The sequence below is a fragment of the Crocodylus siamensis genome, chromosome 3 (genome assembly GCF_052110815.1).
Source record: "Crocodylus siamensis isolate JL-2025a chromosome 3, ASM5211081v1, whole genome shotgun sequence".
Lineage (NCBI taxonomy): Eukaryota > Metazoa > Chordata > Crocodylia > Crocodylidae > Crocodylus > Crocodylus siamensis.
The window spans coordinates 222,745,579-222,764,828 of NC_143397.1; the positions used below are offsets into that span (position 1 = coordinate 222,745,579).

General features: G+C 45.2%; 1 protein-coding gene across 1 annotated transcript in view; it reads right to left on the minus strand.

The window, feature by feature from the left end:
• Positions 1–15,202: 15,202 nt before the first annotated feature.
• The window catches only part of ANKRD46 (ankyrin repeat domain 46), a 30,831-nt gene continuing 26,783 nt past the window's right edge, over positions 15,203–19,250 (minus strand). The window contains exon 4 of the mRNA XM_090040440.1: positions 15,203–16,156. Coding sequence (XP_089896566.1) covers positions 15,940–16,156 — 217 coding nt within the window. The 3' untranslated portion in view covers positions 15,203–15,939. The remainder of the gene's footprint in view (positions 16,157–19,250) is intronic.

The window sequence follows — 19,250 nt, forward strand, 5'->3', positions numbered from 1 at the left end:
GTGATGTGCGATGACATCCTGAGGCACTGACTTGACCAGCGAACTGACAAATCCATTGTGCTTGCCTATCATCGCAGGGGCTCCATCAGTTGTTAGACCACAGAGTTTGTCCTTTGGAAGACTGAATTGCAACAAGACACGTTTCACTTTATTGAAAATGTCCTGTCGTTTTCTCTTTCATTGGACATAAGTCGAGCAGTTCCTCAACAACACTGAATTGTTTGATTACTCCTCATACAAAGATTGCCAGTTGAGCTGTATCACTTGCATCTGTGCTTTCATCAACCCGCAAGCTGTAAAACTGACAGGCACTGAGTCTTTTCATCAGTGAATCTTCAGCGTTTGATGCCACGTCGTCTACTCTTCCAGCAACTGTCTAATGTGAAAGGCTGATATTCTCCACCACTGACTGTTCATCAGAGAATACCTCAGATGTAAATGTGCCCAAGCAATCTTTCACAAATTCTCCATCAGACAATGGTTTCCCTCTCTTAGCTATTGCCTCGGATATCAAGAAACTGATCTTGGTTGCTCCCTCAGACTTCTCCCTTGCAGCTTTGAAAAAAGACGGTTGCCCATCCATGCTGTTTTAGAGAGTTCACCTGATCAATTCTAATCTGACCCACCAGGCTGTCAAATTTCTTTGCATGTTTTGTACAATAATGTCGCTTCGCATTGTACTCCTTGCAGACAGCTATTTTCTCTTGGCAAATGAGACACAGGATGTTCCTGTTTTGTTCAAGAACAAAAAAAATCAGTGGTCCAACTCTCTTTGAAAACTCAACATTCAGCATCAATTTTTCGTTTCCTCTGATTCACCATTTTTTGAGCGTAGTGTAGGCTTTGTAGCTAATAGAACCAAAATTAATTTTAGTCATAGAAAAACTAGTTTGGCAGAGACAGGTGAAGTTAAAAACAACTCACCAGTTCAAAAATCACCATTTTATTACTGTGTAATAATACTGTGGTATCAATATGGACCCCCACGCATCAGGTATAGTCATAATATGTAAAGTACAGCCTGACATGTGCAGGTGCTGCCATCAAAAGCAAGTGCAACCTCAAATGCCGATGGGGAATCAGGGCAGGACTTAATCCACTACTTAACCTACATCCTGAATTTTGATTTCAACCAAGCTAGAGCTCTGCCAGCCTGAAGAGAGCTCTTTGTAAAACAGCAAAATCCATGGGTTTCTCCAGGAAAATGAGAAATCCACGGTTTAATCCGGCAAAGGGAAATGCCCATGATTTTCTCCATTATTCCTTGGGAAACGGAAAACCTGGATCCCTGCTGATCAGTCAATGTTTCAATAGGACAGCCTGTTTCAATCTATCAAACTCTGTTCCTGTTCACAGAGAGAGTTCCCTCCAAACACTCTCCACAGGGCCCTTAGGCCAGCCTCCAACATTTTCCTCTCCCTCCCAGCATGCTCAAGGTCTCCCTGACTTTCCTAACCAAGAACACACATTTCTTGGTTGGGGGGGCAAATTTTAGACCTGGTTCTGCCATTTTTACCTCAGTCTATGTGTGCCAAACTTCTGTTCTGTTATGAATATAAACTGCTTTATTATGCTGAACTTCTGTTCTGTTATGGGCATATACTGGTTTCCAATCACTTACACTAGTAAAAGTGTAATGTCTGTACCTGGCTCTTGTGCTGCTGGCCTTTTTCTGCTCCATATCCTTGCTGTTCTCTTTTGAGAGTAGATTGCACAGTTGAGTAGATGCAAAAAAGCTCTGCCTCCTCCTTGAACAGTCCCAATCAGCTCCTTTGTGCAGGAGCTGGAGAAATGGGCAAGCAATCAACAAAAGTGATTTCCCTTGCTAAAATCTGTTAGAGGGCTGTAGCTTCTCACTGGTTTCAGCTTGGGGCTCACTCCAAGTGGGGCAGAGCCCCGCAGCTTCCACCACCCCAGCTGCAGGTGCCCATGCTGAGCAGCGTTTCAGCTGCAGGTGCCCTGCAGCTTTGCAGACTGGACAGGGGGGACTCCAGAGGACCCCTGGTTCATCAGTGATTCAGGCCCTTGCCTTGTGTCTTCGTTCCTCCAACCTGTAATACCAGTCCAACACGTTCAGTATATCTCCCAATTAAAAAAGATGCTGGCTCCAAATTTGAACCAACTTGTCTCCTCCTCCTCAACAAGGACACTTCCCTCTTCCCTTTCACAGCCCCCTTCTAAGTACCTGGTTCCCAAGGGCCGAGAGAGGAGCACGGAGGGAGCAGAGAAGGCAGGTGGGGGGTGTCCTGCATAAGGGGGGGCAGGGGTTGTCCGTTTAGTTACTGCCTCCTTTCTCTCTTCCATTCCCCATGGGCCGTGTGTCCTCTCCTGCTGTTCCCATCTCCCCCTTCCCCACAGGCAGGGAGAGGATCTCTCTTTTCATTTAATCCTAGCCCTGCCTGTTCCTGGCCCTGGCCTCGTGTTCTTTCCTCAGCACTACTGCCTCCTTCCCTCTGATTTGGGGTATCTCCCCAACAGCCCCCTGACCCCTGATGCTGCCTTGTTTCCAGCCCCACTCCTGCTTGCCCCTCTGCCCCATCTCTGCTGTTGAGAGTGGGGCAGTACCAACAGGGGGGAAATGCAGAAGGGGAGGGAGGCAGGGGAGGGAGGCATGGGAGGAGGGGGCTGAAGTGGCATCCGTAAGTTCCCACGTGGAGCTGGGGGTGCCTCGGGGCCGGGCTGGGGCTGCGGGGCACGCGGTTGCCAGAGCCGGGCTGGGCGGGAGGCAGGAGAAGCCCGGCCCAGAGGAGACAAATACAGCCTCTGGGCCGGGCTCCTCCTGCCTCCCGCCCAGCCCGGCTCCGGCAACCGTGCGCCCCTCAGCCCCCGCCGAGCCCCGAGGTGCCCCCTGCTCCGCTTGGGAACTTATCCCGTGCCTCCGCCCCGGCCCGGCCCGGCCCCCAGGCCCCGCGCGGGAACTTACCTCTGTCCACCACGTGTCCACCGTGTGCCTCTATCCACCACGCGTGTGGGCAGGGCGCAGGCCACGCACCGGGGCAGGGGGCGGAGCCAAGGAACAAGCTGCACGCGCCGTGCCCAGCTCGTCTAATCAGGCGCGGCTGGGGCAGCCCCGCGCCGCGCACCCCTCGGGGCACCAGCGGCAGGACCAGGCTCACTGATGAGCCCGGCCCCACGGGGGTAAGCAGCTCGCCTCCCCTCGCTGCCGGCTGGGGTCCACGGGCAGGCCTGCCCACCTCACCTCGCCTCACTGCTGCCCTGCCACCGCTGCTGCGGCTCCACAGCGGTGCTGACGGTGCCTTGGGCCGGATAAAATGGCTTGGTGGGCCGCATATTGGACAAACCTGTTATAGCCCATGGGGACGCAACTAATCATACAGATTGTAATGTCACACCAACAGATCAGTCAGCCTGTGGAACCATTCTTGTTCCCACTGGAAACCAGAGTATCCAAAACATGGGTGCTTCGCATGAATTGACTGCAAGAGGAATAAAGCCCCCAGCATCAACATAGCAAAAGTCCACCTGAAAATATGTCATAAAGTTACTTCTTCTAAGCAAAACTACAAAAAAAATTAGTGCTGAATAGCCCTTAAAAATAAGGAGACTGAAAGTTTACTTCACCTATCCAAGCTATGGGAAGATCCCTCCATTTCCTTCTCTGCAACAGACCATGGCTCCAACTCTTTTTTTAGACATGCTCTGTGTTGTTTTGTAGAGAGGGGCATCTGCTGACCTCTTCCAGCATCTCTGGTAGGACTGTACTTTCCTTTGCTATCTTTGCAAGGGTTTTCAGGTCATCTTTTCATATCCTGAATGGAGATGCAAGGTGATAAATGACACAATGCTGACGATCACCCTGATGAATAATAGTCCTGACACCAGTTTTGCTTATCTTGTTTTATAGCTGGCTAAGAGAATACCCAGAAATATGAAAATGTGCTAAATCAAGTCCTGCCAGCCCTCTCCCCAGCACGGGGTGGGATTAACAAGTTAGGGAACCAGGATCCATATCCCATGATCTGAAACTAATCAATGACTCTAACCCAGCTTGAAATGCTCAAAATTTCAGCCAAATATTGTTAGTAAATTTTCATAAGTCCTAGTAGCAAATAAATGGTTGAACAGTATCTGGCTATAGTTTCAAAATCATTCCAATTTTGACAACAACCTACAACCTGGGAAATTAACAGTATGTGACAAAAAACATATTAGAAAACATTCACCCAGAAGCACTTCGTAGTTTCATAGTTTCATTGTTAGTAGGGTCGGAAGGGACCTGAACAGATCATCAAGTTCGACCCCCTGCCATGGCAGGAAAGAGTACTGGGGTCAAACGACACCAGCAAAGTGATTGTCTAGCCTCCTCTTAAAGACCCCCAGGGTAGGAGCCAGCACCACTTCTCTTGAAAGTTGGTTCCAGATCCTAGCCGCCCTGAGTGTGAAGTAGCGCCTCTTGATGTCTAGTCTGAATTTACCCTCTGCCAGCTCGTGACCGTTATTTCTAGTCACTTCTGGTAGTGCTCGGGGGAACAGGGACTCCACCAATGCCTGCTGGTCCCCTCTGACTAGTTTGTAACAGGCCACTACATCCCCTCTCAGCCTTCTCTTGTGGAGGCTGAACAGGTTCAGGTCCCTTAGCCTGTCCTTGTAGGGCCTGCCCTGCTGCCCCCTGATCATGCAAGTGGCCCTCCTCTGGACCCTCTCCATGTTGTCCACTTCCCTCTTGAAGTGCGGCGCCCAGAACTGGACGCAGTACTCCAGCTGCGGGCTGACCAGTGCCGCATAGAGGGGAAGTATCACCTCCTTGCACCTGCTTGAGATGCATCTGTGGATACATGACAAGGTGCGGTTGGCCTTCCTGACTGCCCCCCCCACACTGCCAGCCCATGTTCATCTTGGCATCAATGATGACTCCAAGATCCTTTTTTGCCTCTGCACTGACGAGAAGGGAGTTCCCCAGCCTGTGCGTATGCTGCTGGTTCTTCCGCCCCAGCTGCAGCACCTTGCACGTGTCAGTGTTGAATCCCATCCTATTCTCATCTGCCCACCCCTGTAACCTGTCTAGGTCCGATTGTAACCTATTCCTCCCTTCTAGCGTGCCCACGTCCCCCCACGTCTTAGTGTCATCAGCAAATTTGAACAGGGTGCTTTTTACCCCCTCGTCCAAGTCACTGATGAAGATGTTGAACAGTGCAGGCCCGAAGACCGAGCCCTGGGGGACCCCCTGGCCCACATCCCTCCAGACTGAAAATGACCCATCCACCACCACTCTCTGGGTGCGGCCCTCCAGCCAGTTGGCGACCCATTTGACTGTGTAAGTGTCGATACCACAGTCCCCCAGTTTCTTGATGAGAACGGGGTGAGAGACAGTGTCAAAGGCCTTCCAAAAGTCCAGGAAGACTATGTCCACTGCTACCCCTGCATCTAAGGATTGGGTGACCTGGTTGTAGAAGGCCACCAGGTTGGTCTGACAGGACCTGCCTCTAATGAACCTGTGTTGGTTGCCCATAAGCATAATCTCCCCTGCTGGCCCCTCGTGGACATGTGCCAGAATAATTATTTCAAAAACCTTACCCAGGATTGAGGTAAGACTAACTGGCCTATAGTTTCCTGGGTCCTTCTTCCTCCCCTTTCTGAAGATGGGAACCACGCTGACCCTTTTCCAGTCCTCTGGCACCACACCAGAGCACCACGAGTGTTCATAAAGCCATACCAGGGGCCCCACAATGACCTCAGCTAATTCCCTCAGCACTCTGGGGTGGAGATCATCCAGACCAGCTGATTTAAATATATCCAGTCCCTCCAGAAGTTCCCTGACTAGTTCCTCCCTGACCCTTGGCCTAGGTGTGCCTCCCCTGGGGCCTGAGGGGGGCCTTAGTGGAGGGGCTGATCTGGTCCCTGCTCAGGAAAATGGAGGCAAAGAAGTCATTAAATAGGTTAGTTTTGTCGTCTGGTGTAACGACCAAATTTCGTAGCATGTCTTGCAGGGGCCCCACATTACCAGGTACCTTCTTTTTGCCCCGTATGTATTTAAAAAAGGACTACTTCTTGTCCTCGATCCAGGAAGCTAGTCCCAGTTCCATCTCCGCCTTGGCCTTCCTGACTGCCCCCCTGCATCCCCAAGCAACCGCAGTATAATCCTCCCTGGTGATGGCCCCTCCCTTCCATTGGGTGTATGCCTCCCTTTTAGCTAGGAGACATTCCTGGATGGTTTTGGTGCGCTCCTGCTCCCTTTGATCCATGTTGGGATTACCTCCCTTTGGGCTTGGAGGATCATTTCCTTAAGGAGAAACTCTTCTTGGACACCTGGCCCCCCTCTCCTCCAGGACCTCTGTGCTTCCCTGACTATTCTCCTTAGCTCATTGAAGTCCACCCTCCTGAAATCTAGGGCTGCTGCTTTGCTGCAGGCCTTTGCTACCTTGCGCTGGATGGTGAATTCTAGCAGGCGATGATCACTGTTGCCCAGGTGGTCGAGCACCCGCAGCCCCCGCACCAGGTCGTCGCCAGTGACCAGCACCAGGTCCAACAAGGTGTCTCCCCTGGTGGGGCTGTGCACCTCCTGGGTCAGATGGAGGTCCTGCATTCTGGCTAGGAACCTATGTGAGCAGTCAGACCTGGCTGACTGCTCTTCCCAGCAGATGTCTGGAAAGTTCAGGTCACCCATGATGACCACGTCCTTTGACCTAACTACGTCTGTGAGCTGACTTAAGAATTCCTGGTCCAGCTCTTCCTCTTGGTTGGGTGGTCTGTAGTAGACCCCCACTGTTAAGTCTCTTTCCCCTTTACTGCCTTGTATTCAAACCCAGAGCACTTTAGTGTGCCCCTCCTCTGACTCTGTGCTAGCTGATGAGGATGTGTATTCCTCCTTAATGTAGAGCGCCACACCCCCGCGCCACATTTGTGAGTTATGAGAACCTTGGGTGAATTCCCAGCTTGATTGAAGTTGACAGGAGGCTTGCCTTGTCACTTATTTGGTTGGGGCCAGGATTTCATTCATTGTATTCATTTTAAAAGACAAGAAAATAAGTCAGAACAAGGCATTAGCTTGTTCAAGGTCACACAGGCCAGTCTGTGGCAGAAACAGAAATGAAAATAAAATCCATCTGATGGTCCAGAGATTAGGGAGAGCATCAGTTCTCTGTACTGTGCCTGTGTCCTCAGTGACCAGTTACACTCCTGGAAATAGCTTTTTAGAAGTTTTCTGTTTAAATCATTTGAAAACTTCAGGGTTAATTTATCATTTGAAATACTGGAGCATAGTTAGTGAAACAGGTCACTAGCTTTGCAAAGTATATAAGGGGACCTGTATTTTCTAAAAATATGCAATGTAAGTAGAGCAGGAGAATAGGCAGTGAAGTCAATGAAATAAATACAAATAGAACTGACAGTTGATTAAATAAGGAACTGGGTGAGGAATGACAAAAAAATTCCTTACATCGGGGCTTTTGTTGTAAATTTAGCTTCCTTTCCCCTAAGGAAAGCTCATTGTGACATGCAGCCAGACTGAGCAAGGAGAACACACACATGCTCAGTACCAGTGAGGATACATAGGCCATGATTCTCACAAACATGTTATGAAAAAGTATTCTAAAACTTGCAAGTGAAAAATACAGTAATGTCTGACTTCCAGTGCAATTAATAATCCTGAAAGCAGCCTACAGGTCAAGGCTTCTATTAAACCCATCTACTGTCCACAGGATTATACCAAGTACCATAGATGGGAAAAACTATTTGTCCAAAAGAAAGGGATTGGCACAGAGTCCACAGCCAAATCGTCTTTTAACTGCCTTTCTTGGATCCTGAGTAGTACAAAGCTGCTCCCCTGGCATTCTGATAGCTCCCATTGTAGAAACTTTCCTGCTCAACATCCCAGGTTTAAATCTATGGGAGTCTGCATACTTCAATTTTCTTCTGAAAACATAAAGCACTCAAAAACAAACTGAGCAGGCAGCAGTTTTAAAACTTGTGTTGAGGGATCAATAAAAGGAAGAAGAGTGGGAAGCATATGAACTCGTATGACTTGGCAGGCATTAACCATCCCACCTTTGTTACAATGAGCCGATTTCACAAACCCAGTACAATCTCTTTTTTTAAAACACAGTGTCATTTTCACAAAGCTATAAAATGGTGCCCAACACAACATAAAGCTTCTCTACCAGGGAGTTAGAGCTACACTGGAAAAATTCCGGCAACAGAGAAAGTTAGCAGCCAGACCTGATGGCTAGAAAATGCTATTTAGAGGTTTGCTTTTGGGAATTGGCTTGTAGGTAAAGTAGATGCATTAGAACAATGGCCCAGGGCAACAGCAAGGGTTAATTGATTTCTAAAAGCCTGTTTATGATAGTTTCTTCAAGGCCCATTGTGTCTGACTCAGGCAAGCAGCAAGCAGACATGCAGGATGGGAAATTGAAAACATGTACCACATTGTTCCATAACATGAGATAAGGGACTCTGAAGTACTGGCTCCAGGTCACAGTACCCAAGTGCAGAGCCCTCGGGATTTCTTGTTTTGGTAGATGGACCAAATTAGGAGGACATCAGAAAAGCCCAAATTAGGATGTGTGTATGTGATGGGTTTGTGAAACAAAGGCATTTGCTGACAGGATAGAACGTGGACAGTATGACAACCACAGGAAGACCAATCAGTGATGCCCACAGACAGAGTCATCAGGAGAGAGAAAGAATACAAAAGAAAGAAATTCAGAGCAGCAAAGTGTCCTCAAGGGGGGAACCCAAGGCCAAGATGGACAGAGAACATATTACCAGCCTGTCTCACCCACCCCACTGCAGGGAGTAGGGGTAGGGCCTCAGCCTCCAACCTCCAGGCCGCTGACATCTGACATTCAAGAGAGAACCTGAGTGGAGCTTATGTACTGGCCAGACATATCTTGACTCTGTGAACTCTGGGACTGGTAGATATAGAATTGTTTGCATTATTCTTATCTGCTATCACCATATATCAATAAAATTTGCCTATTATTGAATGGAAAGGTCATATGGTTGGTCTGAGAATTTTGGGTCCACCTGGAACAAGGTATCTGGATCATAAATCCAGCACCAACAAGACCCTCTGGCACAAAGGAGAATTCATATTCTTCAATTTAAAACAAAATTAACTATGATTTTCATTTTGTTTTGCAGAGAAGGGAACACAATTTGACCTTATTTTTTGGCAGAGAAGAGGGAGACATTTTTACATACATTTGATCCTTCATCTGGACTCCTGCCTTCTGAGATCTAGATAAAGACAATTTAAAATAGCAGAAATATTTGAATGTTCTAAAAGGAGCTACCGTTCATGTGCAGTAAAACTTTTGATAGCTCATGCGTTGAGGTATGTTGGGGCAACAGGGGACAGTAAGACTTCCACACTGAAACAGCCGTGGAGACTCGGGCACCCAAATACACAGTTATCTCATCTGAAATGAAAGCACACTGAACACTGAAAGCAGAGATGGGATAGCTCAGGTTGCAGGGCTGGGGCCAGGAAAGTCAATCATAGTACTACGTTACGATGGATTCCACAGGACAACTGGAGCATTTCTTACAAGCATTGGACTGGCCCATAGGCAGTGATTCATAAAAAGCCTCTTCTCCCTCCCTCTTCATGCTCCTATTCTCACTCATCCTGTTTATGTGCTATCTTCTCTTTAAACTTTATACCTCACTCTACAGTTTCCTTTTCAGAGCTGCCTCCTCACTTTTCCTGACCCAGTAGAGCCAGAGGTGGTCAACCTGCAATACACTTGTTACAAGTGGCATGGGCAGCCTGTCTGTAGGCCACGTGGCAGACTGGGGGGGCAGAGAGGCAGCACAGTGGCAGATAAGGCAGAAGGCAGGGCAGCAGATTAGGCAGGTGAAGGGGATAAGAGTGGCACTCAGGGAGGGCACGGGGCTTGATTTGTGGCACTTCTGCCAACAAAGTTGGGCCCTACTGCAGCAGAGGATAATTTTAAAGAACCACAGTTTGTCACCCATTACTTACAGTGGCTCAGATTTCTGATCCCTTTGCATTAATATTTTGTAATTCTCCTGCCTCATCATGCCTATTAGTGGATGTGCTATCTTGATTGGAAAGAAAGAACTGTTTCTACCTGTTTTTTGCAAATGAACCATATATTAGCATGGTCAGTACCTTCTTCCTAAAAACCCTCTTACTTAATGCTTAGTGAGTCTGGGGATGGAAACGGCATAAATACCTAAGCTAGATACACATTTAAAAATGTTTACTGCCAATTTGCACAAATAGCAGAGCAATGAAGTGACTGAAGAGCACTGTCAAACTGAATTTTTCTGTAGTCTTATTCTCTAGTTTCTGTATCTTGGATTTAACAACCTGAGAGTATCCCATTTCCATGCTACAGACAACAATTTTATAATTAAATGCATTTGTTCTTTATGACTATACAGTTATAAACTATTTTTCTTATAAGGATCTGTACAAAAAAAAAAAGCAGCAACAAGTTTAGCACCGAAACACAGAGGGCACATCATTCTTGCTTCTAAGCAGAAACACTGAATTAGCTTTAATGGCATTGGGCGGGGAGTTTCATAACATTAGGCCTCAACCAGCAAATGATTTGGAACCACCAGAGTATGATGAAGCATAAGGAAATTAAAGTTTTCTAGGGAGCCAGTATTGCGAGAAAGATCAGAAGCATTTGAACAACCTGCACCACAGCTGATCTCTCGGTAGCATTCTGGATCACATAGGAATTTTTAAGAAGCACATTCTGGGTGGCTAACCAGTAAGGATTAATGTCAAAGTAAAACCAAGAGGGAATACACAAAGAGAAAAAGCAAAATCATAAAGGTGGTTTAATCTTCTGATTTAGCTGTCCAATTCTGAATGGCTGGGCTCCACAGGCCCCCTGGCCACTCACTGCATGGGCTGCACACCATGTTGTACTCACTGTGTGGATCACAGCGAGGGCCTCCCCTCCCCACCACCTGCACTGTGCCAGGGGCCCTGTCCCCCACACTATGTGCCCTCCCTCTGCCATGTGGGGCAGGTGTTCCTCTTGCTGTACCGTGCCAGCACTCCCACGCCACGCAGAGTACCTAGGGTCCCTGGAGACCTCCAGCCTCAGGCACCCCCGGCCAGGCTGTGCTGCCCAGCCTTCGGGGTGGGGGCAAGTGAAAACTACAAGAAGGATGGGGAGCACAGGGGCCACAGCTCGACCTCTTAAAAGCCACATGCAGCCCATGGTTGGATCTAATTCCAACCTGCATTAAGGGCTTATTTAGGTCCCTAACAAAGCCCACATGCCTACGGAGATGACCTTTGGGTACAGAGATAAGAAGTTATGTTATTTTTCCAATTAAGAGAATGTCAGTTTTGCTTAGGCTTCAGACCTGGTCACTGCCTCTAAAACGCATGTCACTGTTCTCAACTGTAACATTAATTTTAAATATAAATAAAACATTTGAACAGGGCAATGTTAACACTTGTACATTTGTTGGGAGCTGCAGAGATTTCTTTAGATGCATTCTCTGCTTTCTGGTATTAATCTAAAATACTTAATTCCAGGTAAATTTCTACCAAATTTAAACTTCCTTAGGCCCAGTCATCTAAAAAAAATAATTTTGGATGCTAAACAGCTCATCTAAAACAACCTTGGCAGCTAAACATTCCCAGATGGAAATAAAGAAGGGAAATAGTCAAAGCAAGGTTAATTGAGGCATTGGACATGCATTACATTTGTGGCAGTACTAGCATACTGTAAGAGCTACAACAAGCAAGTGCCCATGCATGCAAGTCATCTGTAGCACTGCAAAAAGTGGCAGATTTGTCGCAAAAGTTTTCCTCTTCCAAAGAGGATCTTCTCTGTGGTGCTGTGTTCTAGACAGTGGATGTCTGGACATGTAGCATTACAGGGAGGTCTTTTGGACCCTCAGTGCCCTACAGTCCTCTGCTCTGCCTTCCCCACCCCTCCTCCAAGGGAAGGAAGGGAGATCGTTTGCCTCCCTGATAGCTCGCACAGTTGTAGCAAGCTGTTACAAAGCCCTGCTGTGCTCCTATAGGGTCAGTCCCTTCAGAAACTGCTGCCTCAACCATCAGTGCCCAAGGACACCAGCTTCTGCTGATCCTCCCGCTACACTGGCTGTCCCTGAGAAAGCTGTTCCTTCCACCTCCCTCTTCACCACCTATGGTGGGGAGGGGACAGGCTGCCAGTGACACAGCTCACTGACAGGGTCCCCTGGGGTCTTGTGGGTAGGGCACAGGAGCCAACTGGGGGATAGGGCAAAGAAGCCCCTATCAGCCACTGGCTGGGCAGTGTGCCTCTGAGGCAAATTAGCAGTGCTTGATTCAGGGGGCAGTCCTCCATAGTGCTTTATTTCTGTAGTACTACGAAGTGCCTCAGTGATACCAGCATGTATCCAAAGCTCGAGTTACACCAAATCCAACTATTAGTCAGGAGCAGAGTCAGAAACAGCATCTGTATCTTCTAAGTTCAGCCCTGTGCCTAAAAAACTAGACCAAGTTCCCTCCCTTGTATGGACATTCCCTGGCAACGCACCCCAGAGTGCAGAAGGCGTATGCACTCCAGGAGAGCGATGCAATGATTTCCTCTTACAAAACATAATGCAAGCCTCCAGAACCACAGACTGGCTTCATCAGAGAAACCCTTGAGGAACAAGTTTCCACATAAGTGACACTGGCAAATCTCTGCATTTCTCTGTGCATCTGTTTCCACTTCTGCTTTTTCCTCTGTCTATACTGGAAGAACTTCAAGGTACTGTCTCTCTAGCTACAGTTTGTTGCAAAACATGTCCCAAATCCCAGTCAGCTTTTCCAGGTATCACTGTAACAAATCCAAATGAAACGTATGCAGGGGCAGAATTGGGGGAGAGGGGGACGGGGACGGGGGCAGGCGAAGGTGCAGTTGTATCCCCTTCAATTCCTGTTCCACCTAAACTTTAAAACCAATGGCCTGGAAGTGGCAGCAGCATTTCTGTTCAGGCAGCAATGAATCAACTGACTTCATGGTTCATTATCATTTACCTGTTTCCTGCTAATGCCTCATTGTAGATGTTAACAACCCCCTCTCCTTTTTAATGGTCTTGGTATCCCACTATCCAAACTTTCTCCTGCGATTTTGCTGTCTCTCAGCCATTCCTGGTAAAGACTCTCTTGGATTTCACAGCCCTGCAGAGCTTTTAGCTCTAGCTAAAAACATTAATTTTAACTGTAATGATTACAGGACTAATGAAACACTATCTTTTTACTACTGTGACCATTTTTGGCCTAGGTTTTGTGATTTTTAAATTTAATATATGATCTAGCAAATTAGGGCATATTCCAATAATGTTATTATGTCTATTTTGCTTTGATCTTAAACTGAATAACGTAGCGCTAGGCCCCTGGCATATTGGTAAAGTTTCTAAATTATCTTTAACTGGCAATTATATGCGATGACATATCACACCACCTTCACACCCCTTTTAAAAAATCCTAAATCCACCCATGGGGATATGTCATTCAAAGTGATCTATGGTCTATGCAAGAAATAAGAAATGTCTAAGGTTCCCAGAACAACAGGTTTAAATCGGAATAAGTTAAACTTATTCCATGCATCCATGCAAAGGAGAAAGCTTGAATTCTATGTGGTTTACCATGTGGAGGTTTAGTGAGGATGCCTGAGGTCCTTTCTGAATGTCATACAGAGGAAGATGATTGTTTTGGTGCACTCAGACAATACTTCCCTTCCCTTCCCCTCCCCATCTCGACTTTGCCAGATGTCTTCCTGATTGTATCCTTTCCTAGAAAAGCTGCACTTCGATATTTAATTCATGTGGAAGCACAAGAAGTGCTCTGGATTCCTACAGTATGAAAGCTGCTTCATATTAATCCATAGACTTAGATAACAGAGAGATAAGTGACTAAAACACTCCAGCAATGAGAAGATACAACATGCCAGCCAAAAAATAAATTATTGGACCTCCTTACTTGTTAAATTAAGAAACACTAAAATGGGTATCCTTCTAAATATGCATCATAACCCTCATGCTGCAATTTCTGAGTGGACAAAAAGCCTATTTCTGATATACTCTTTGATTTGATGTCATGGGCACAAGAGAAAAACAATCACATCGAGGTGCTGAAATGAAGCAGCTTCTTCATGTCCTCTCTTGAAATATTAATAAAATAAAAGCTTGTTTAGTCATACTAGTTTATTTGTAGCATTCATCCATACTCAGAAACAATTACAAATTACAATGGAAGTTTATAATGGAGAATGTCATTATTTAATATAAGATACAGAGGATTCATAATAGAAATGTACTTACCTACAGGACTGAATACAATTTATATATATATTAGCTTGTGTTTTTTCTATTCACAAACACATATACAGAAAATTTAACTGTTTAGGAAAGAAGTTAATTTTGTTGTTTTTGGACACTTTGCTGCATTTGTGCCATCAGAGAAAATGCTGTTTCATTGCTTTAAACTGCAAAATAAGACTATGAATTTCTCAGAAGCAATTTAGAATGGATGCATCAGCAAAGACCACAATGCAGCAGAGATAAGAAGCCTCCTCAGCCAATACTCACGAATAACCAAGAAAACAAATACATGTTAGCAGAATGCAGAGATTCAGTTATAGCCATCAACTGTCATTTCTAATTCTACAAATCTTATTGTGAAGATTAGTAGCGTCTTGTGAAGCTCAGCTAGTAATAATTATATATTGTTTTAGTAAAAATGAGAAACAACAACTTTCGTTGTTTTATTACAGTCTGCAAAATTTACTGAAGTGCCTTTGAAAATCCTATTCTAAGGGCATTAGGTATTTAAATGACACTTAAACTGAGAATAAGCTGGTACTCTTTAAAAAGTTTCAGTTTTAATGAATAATATTGACTTAGTTTCCATAAAAGAGTACTAAATAATCAGATTTACATCTTTTGATCATTAACACAAAAAGTCGTCACTGCTGGAGCAAAGCACATGGAGATTTTTAATGCATATACTGCAACACATAATGCTGAAAATTCTCCACCAGGTATTAAGTACCTCCTGAAAACATCTGACAGTAAAAAAAGTCCCAATCAAGCCCTCCCACAATACTGCAAACGAAATAAACATATTCATTTTTCTGAATACCACACTACCTGGCATAAAGCCATGTTTCACAAAGATAACACTACAGAAGTCCATATGTTCAACATGTTTAGATCACTTTTCATCTACCTTTACAAAGGAAATGCTTCCTTAAAGATATTTCAAATGAAAAGGTGCATTTTTTAAAGTCTAGTGATAAGAGATTTTCTTCCAAAAGCACTATGAATAGCTTTGCTTTACATGATTTATTTCCAAATAGATACTAACAACTCCCAAACTAATCTGGAAAAGACATCATCATAAAAGGGATCCAAATATGTCAAAGAAAGTTAAGAGAGATTTTGTAATTTGAAATGTTTCTCATTTCTTTGAAATATAATTTCTATGTTATTCATAAAAACAGAAACATGAAAACACTGAGTGCATTAGGAAACCATGCACCTACTGTATAGTGCTACATATATGTCAAATTATGTATTAGTGATTATGATTATGTATTAGTTCAATTTAATGTGGGTAGACTTTTTGAACAATATTTTTAGTTTAACTGAAAAAAACAGGAAAAGTCAACAGATTAAAAAAATTAAATTAAGATGATATGGTCCTGTATTTTTCAGACTCAGAGATTTGCTTTTCATTTATGAAGGGCCTTTTATAATCACTACAGAGATTACTATTGACTTCTTGCTTAAAAGTCAAAAACATGTTAAGAGGTAGCTTGGGAATGTTTTAGCATTTTTGTGGTGTTAGCTTAAATGAATTCATTTTTCTAAAAGGGTTAACAGTACACAGAAAAGGCAAACAGTATATACAGCTGCCACTGCTTGCACTGAGAAGGAATTATAAGAGGCTCACAAGAAAGATAAGACCTCAGAGAAAAAAAACCCACTGCATCTTTTACAGTGGTTTTAGTGGACCAGTTCAGGCTGATTTTCTACAAAAGGAAGTACCCCACTAACATAGTATGCAATTCCAAGAGACAGAAGGGCAATAACAATGATGAGGAGCAGCACTCTCCAGAAGCCCAGGTCCTCCACAAACTCTTGCCATGTTGTGCGGAAGCTGGAAAGAACCCCTTCACCTTGCTGCAGGTTTGGATTAAGGAGGGAGTGGCTTTCCATTGCACTGTGAAGAATAAAAAGTATAGATATATCAAGTAAAAAATACATCTTTAAGTAGGCTAGTAATCTTTTCATCTCAACTAAAATATTCTAAATACAGAAGCAGACACACTTTCAGGTTTACAATACTGCCTCAGTGATCTAAAGGCAAGAAAAATAAGAAAAGGACTCCTTCCACTCTTCCACCTCAAAATCAAAACACAACAGTCAGCAAGCAAAGTCTTTGAAACCAACTTTCCAATAATCTTTGATATGCATAAACAGAGTGGTATTTGATCTGTACAAATGAAGGGTTTGTGTGGCTATGAATTAGAAGCCTTTTGAAAATGTGTTCATGTGAGTCCTACTGCCTAAACTGTAATAAATTTAATGAAGCATAATTTAAGTATAGCTGTGTGTATCAATACAAACAGTGAATTGTCATTTAGAAGTAACCCCTTTCGATTATAAAAGGAACCTGTAGTCAATGCATTTTGGGTACTGAACATTCTGAATTTTGAAAAAAGATGAATTTAATTTAACTGAACTACATAGTTACAAGGCCTCTTTCACAGCTACAACTTTCTAGGCACAAACATTTCAGAGAAAATATTTATATTACATAAAGTTTAGAAACTGAGATCTTCTCTTGGAACAGGAATGGGCAATTATTTCGGCTGGAAGGCTGCTTAACGACTTTAGTGAGCGGTCAAGGGCTGCAAGGGTAGCCCTGCCCCTTGACAAGAGCCCCGTCCCCTGACCACCAGTTTGGGACTGGAAGTGCCACCTCAACCCCTGACTTTTGCCACTGGACTTCTGTCTCCTTGGGGGGGGGGGGGGGGGGGGGGGGCTGCCGTCTTGGAACCAGAAAAAACCCAAATCATATACTAAAATCAAACATCTGCAATAACATATTTTATTTCAAAAACTTTTGTTGTCCTAATCTGTGTGTGTTTAAATAGTGTATATAGAGATGATTGCATAATAGTTCAAAATAAAGTCTTACTTTTGTATATTGAGTGTGGGGGCTGTGGTTGGGGTGGTGTGCATGTGTATGGGGCTTGTGCGGGTGTGTGTGGGGTTTGTGGAGGGGTAGGTACGTGGTGTTTGTGTGGGCCGGTGGGATTTGTGAGGGGTCTGTGGACAGGATGTGGGGGTGGGGGCCCTGCCACATGCCTCCCCACCCCAGCAGCACGAGGCTGGCCCTTAGGGTGCTCATGGCACTGGTGCGTGCCTTCAAACTAGACTGAGCTAGCTCCATGCTAGCATGTGGAGCTCCTGGCACTGGAGGTGAGAGCCACGTGCCATCACCTGGGTCGGGGTGGCTCTATGCCTCCATGTGGGGCTTCCAGCATTCCAGTGGGGAACCACAAGTGGTGGCTCAGATCCAGCCTGGTCTCACGGCAGGCAGATATGGAGCCATGGGGAGTCATGTCCCATTGGGCTGGGCTGGCTCCGTGCCACCACGTGTGGCTTCCTGCTGGAGTACTAAAACCTCACATGAAGGCACAGAGCCAGCCCGGCCTGCTGACACATGGTTCCCACCTACAGTGCCAGGAGCCCCACATACTGGTATGGAGCCAGCCTGGTCTGGCCTGGAGGCACACGGCACTGGGCTGGACCAGGTGTTGCTCCTGGGACACAGGTGGAGCTGCGCACCACCGGGAGCTCTGCCTGCCATGGGCCTTGAGCACCCTTAGGGCCTGCCTGCTGCTGGTGGCAAGGGCAGTATGCCATGGGGGGTGGGGGATGTGGGAGGGGGGAAATGTCATGGGGGCCCCACATCCACCCACAACCCTACCCCCACCTCCTGTAGGCAGGAGCTCCCCGCCCCACTCACGTGCCATCGTGCTCAGTTCCTCCACATGGGCCTCCTAGCTGGAGTGCAGAAGCCCAACAGAGGTTGAGGCACAGAGCCTGCCAGGTCCAATGGCGCGTAATCTCTGAAAGCCCTCCTCCGGCTGCCTTTCAGAGGTGCAGCCATGGGCCAGTAATAATTTTTTTTTTGGAGGGGCCTTGCAGGCCAGATAAAATGACCTGGGGGCCAGATCAGGTCTGTGGGCTGTAGTTTGCCCACCTCTGTTTTGGAAACAGTTAACATTGCTATGTTCTGCTACAAGAATACAAAGCATACCACTGAAACGTAAGCATGTCACCAGCAATCTGGGAGCTGCTCCATCCTATGAATTTCTTTTGTCAGAACTATAAATTTGGGACCTGAAAAATCTAGTTATCATTTAATATAGAAATTATTAAAAGGAACACAATCAGCTTGAAACCAAGTCAGTCTGACGAAGTTAATTACAAGGAATTTCAGATGCTATTTTCCTTTGTGTTCCTGTGCCACTTCCTGTGGTTTTATAAGTGTAATAAAAGTTAGAAACATGTTCGTCTTTGGTCTATGGCTATATGAAAGAATCATGCAAACAACAGGAGAAATGACTCATGGCTTGACACCAAATTCCTAAGCCTGTGCGTATCCGGACCAATTTGAAAAGTCCCACGACTTCCCACATGAGCAAAATTACATACATGTATGCTTGCAGGATCAGGGATCAGATTGCACACAGAGGAGAAAGCAATGAAACTGACCATGCACCTAAGTCAGGGCACAAAGCAAACAGAGGGGAAAGAGAATTTCTCCCAATCTTTTTCAGTTACAATAATCTTAGGTGTTTCTTGTAACAATGAGAAAAAAGTGTTTCAGAAAAAGCATAATTTGCATGTTAACATGATCCATTTAGACCTTTTGATGTGAATAAATCAAACAGGAATGTGTCACTAGCAGAAAGATTAATCTGTAAACCCTTGTCCAAAATTAAACCTCTGATCACCTTAGTATTATTCATGTGGCATTTTACTTATCATGAAGTACAACTACTGAATCATAATTACGTTAAGTTCCACTAGTCTAATGAAGTATTACAGTGCGTCAGAAAATTTCAGATATTTCCAGTAAGCAGCTTGTCTTTTTTGGTTTTTAAGTATTTACTTGACTGTAAAGCTATTTTGTTTCCTCAAAACTGCAGGAATTATGGACAAATTTCTACCACTTCTTATGATTTCCCAAACAAAACAAAGAGTTTATTATTAAAAGATAACTGTTGGTGTAAAACAGA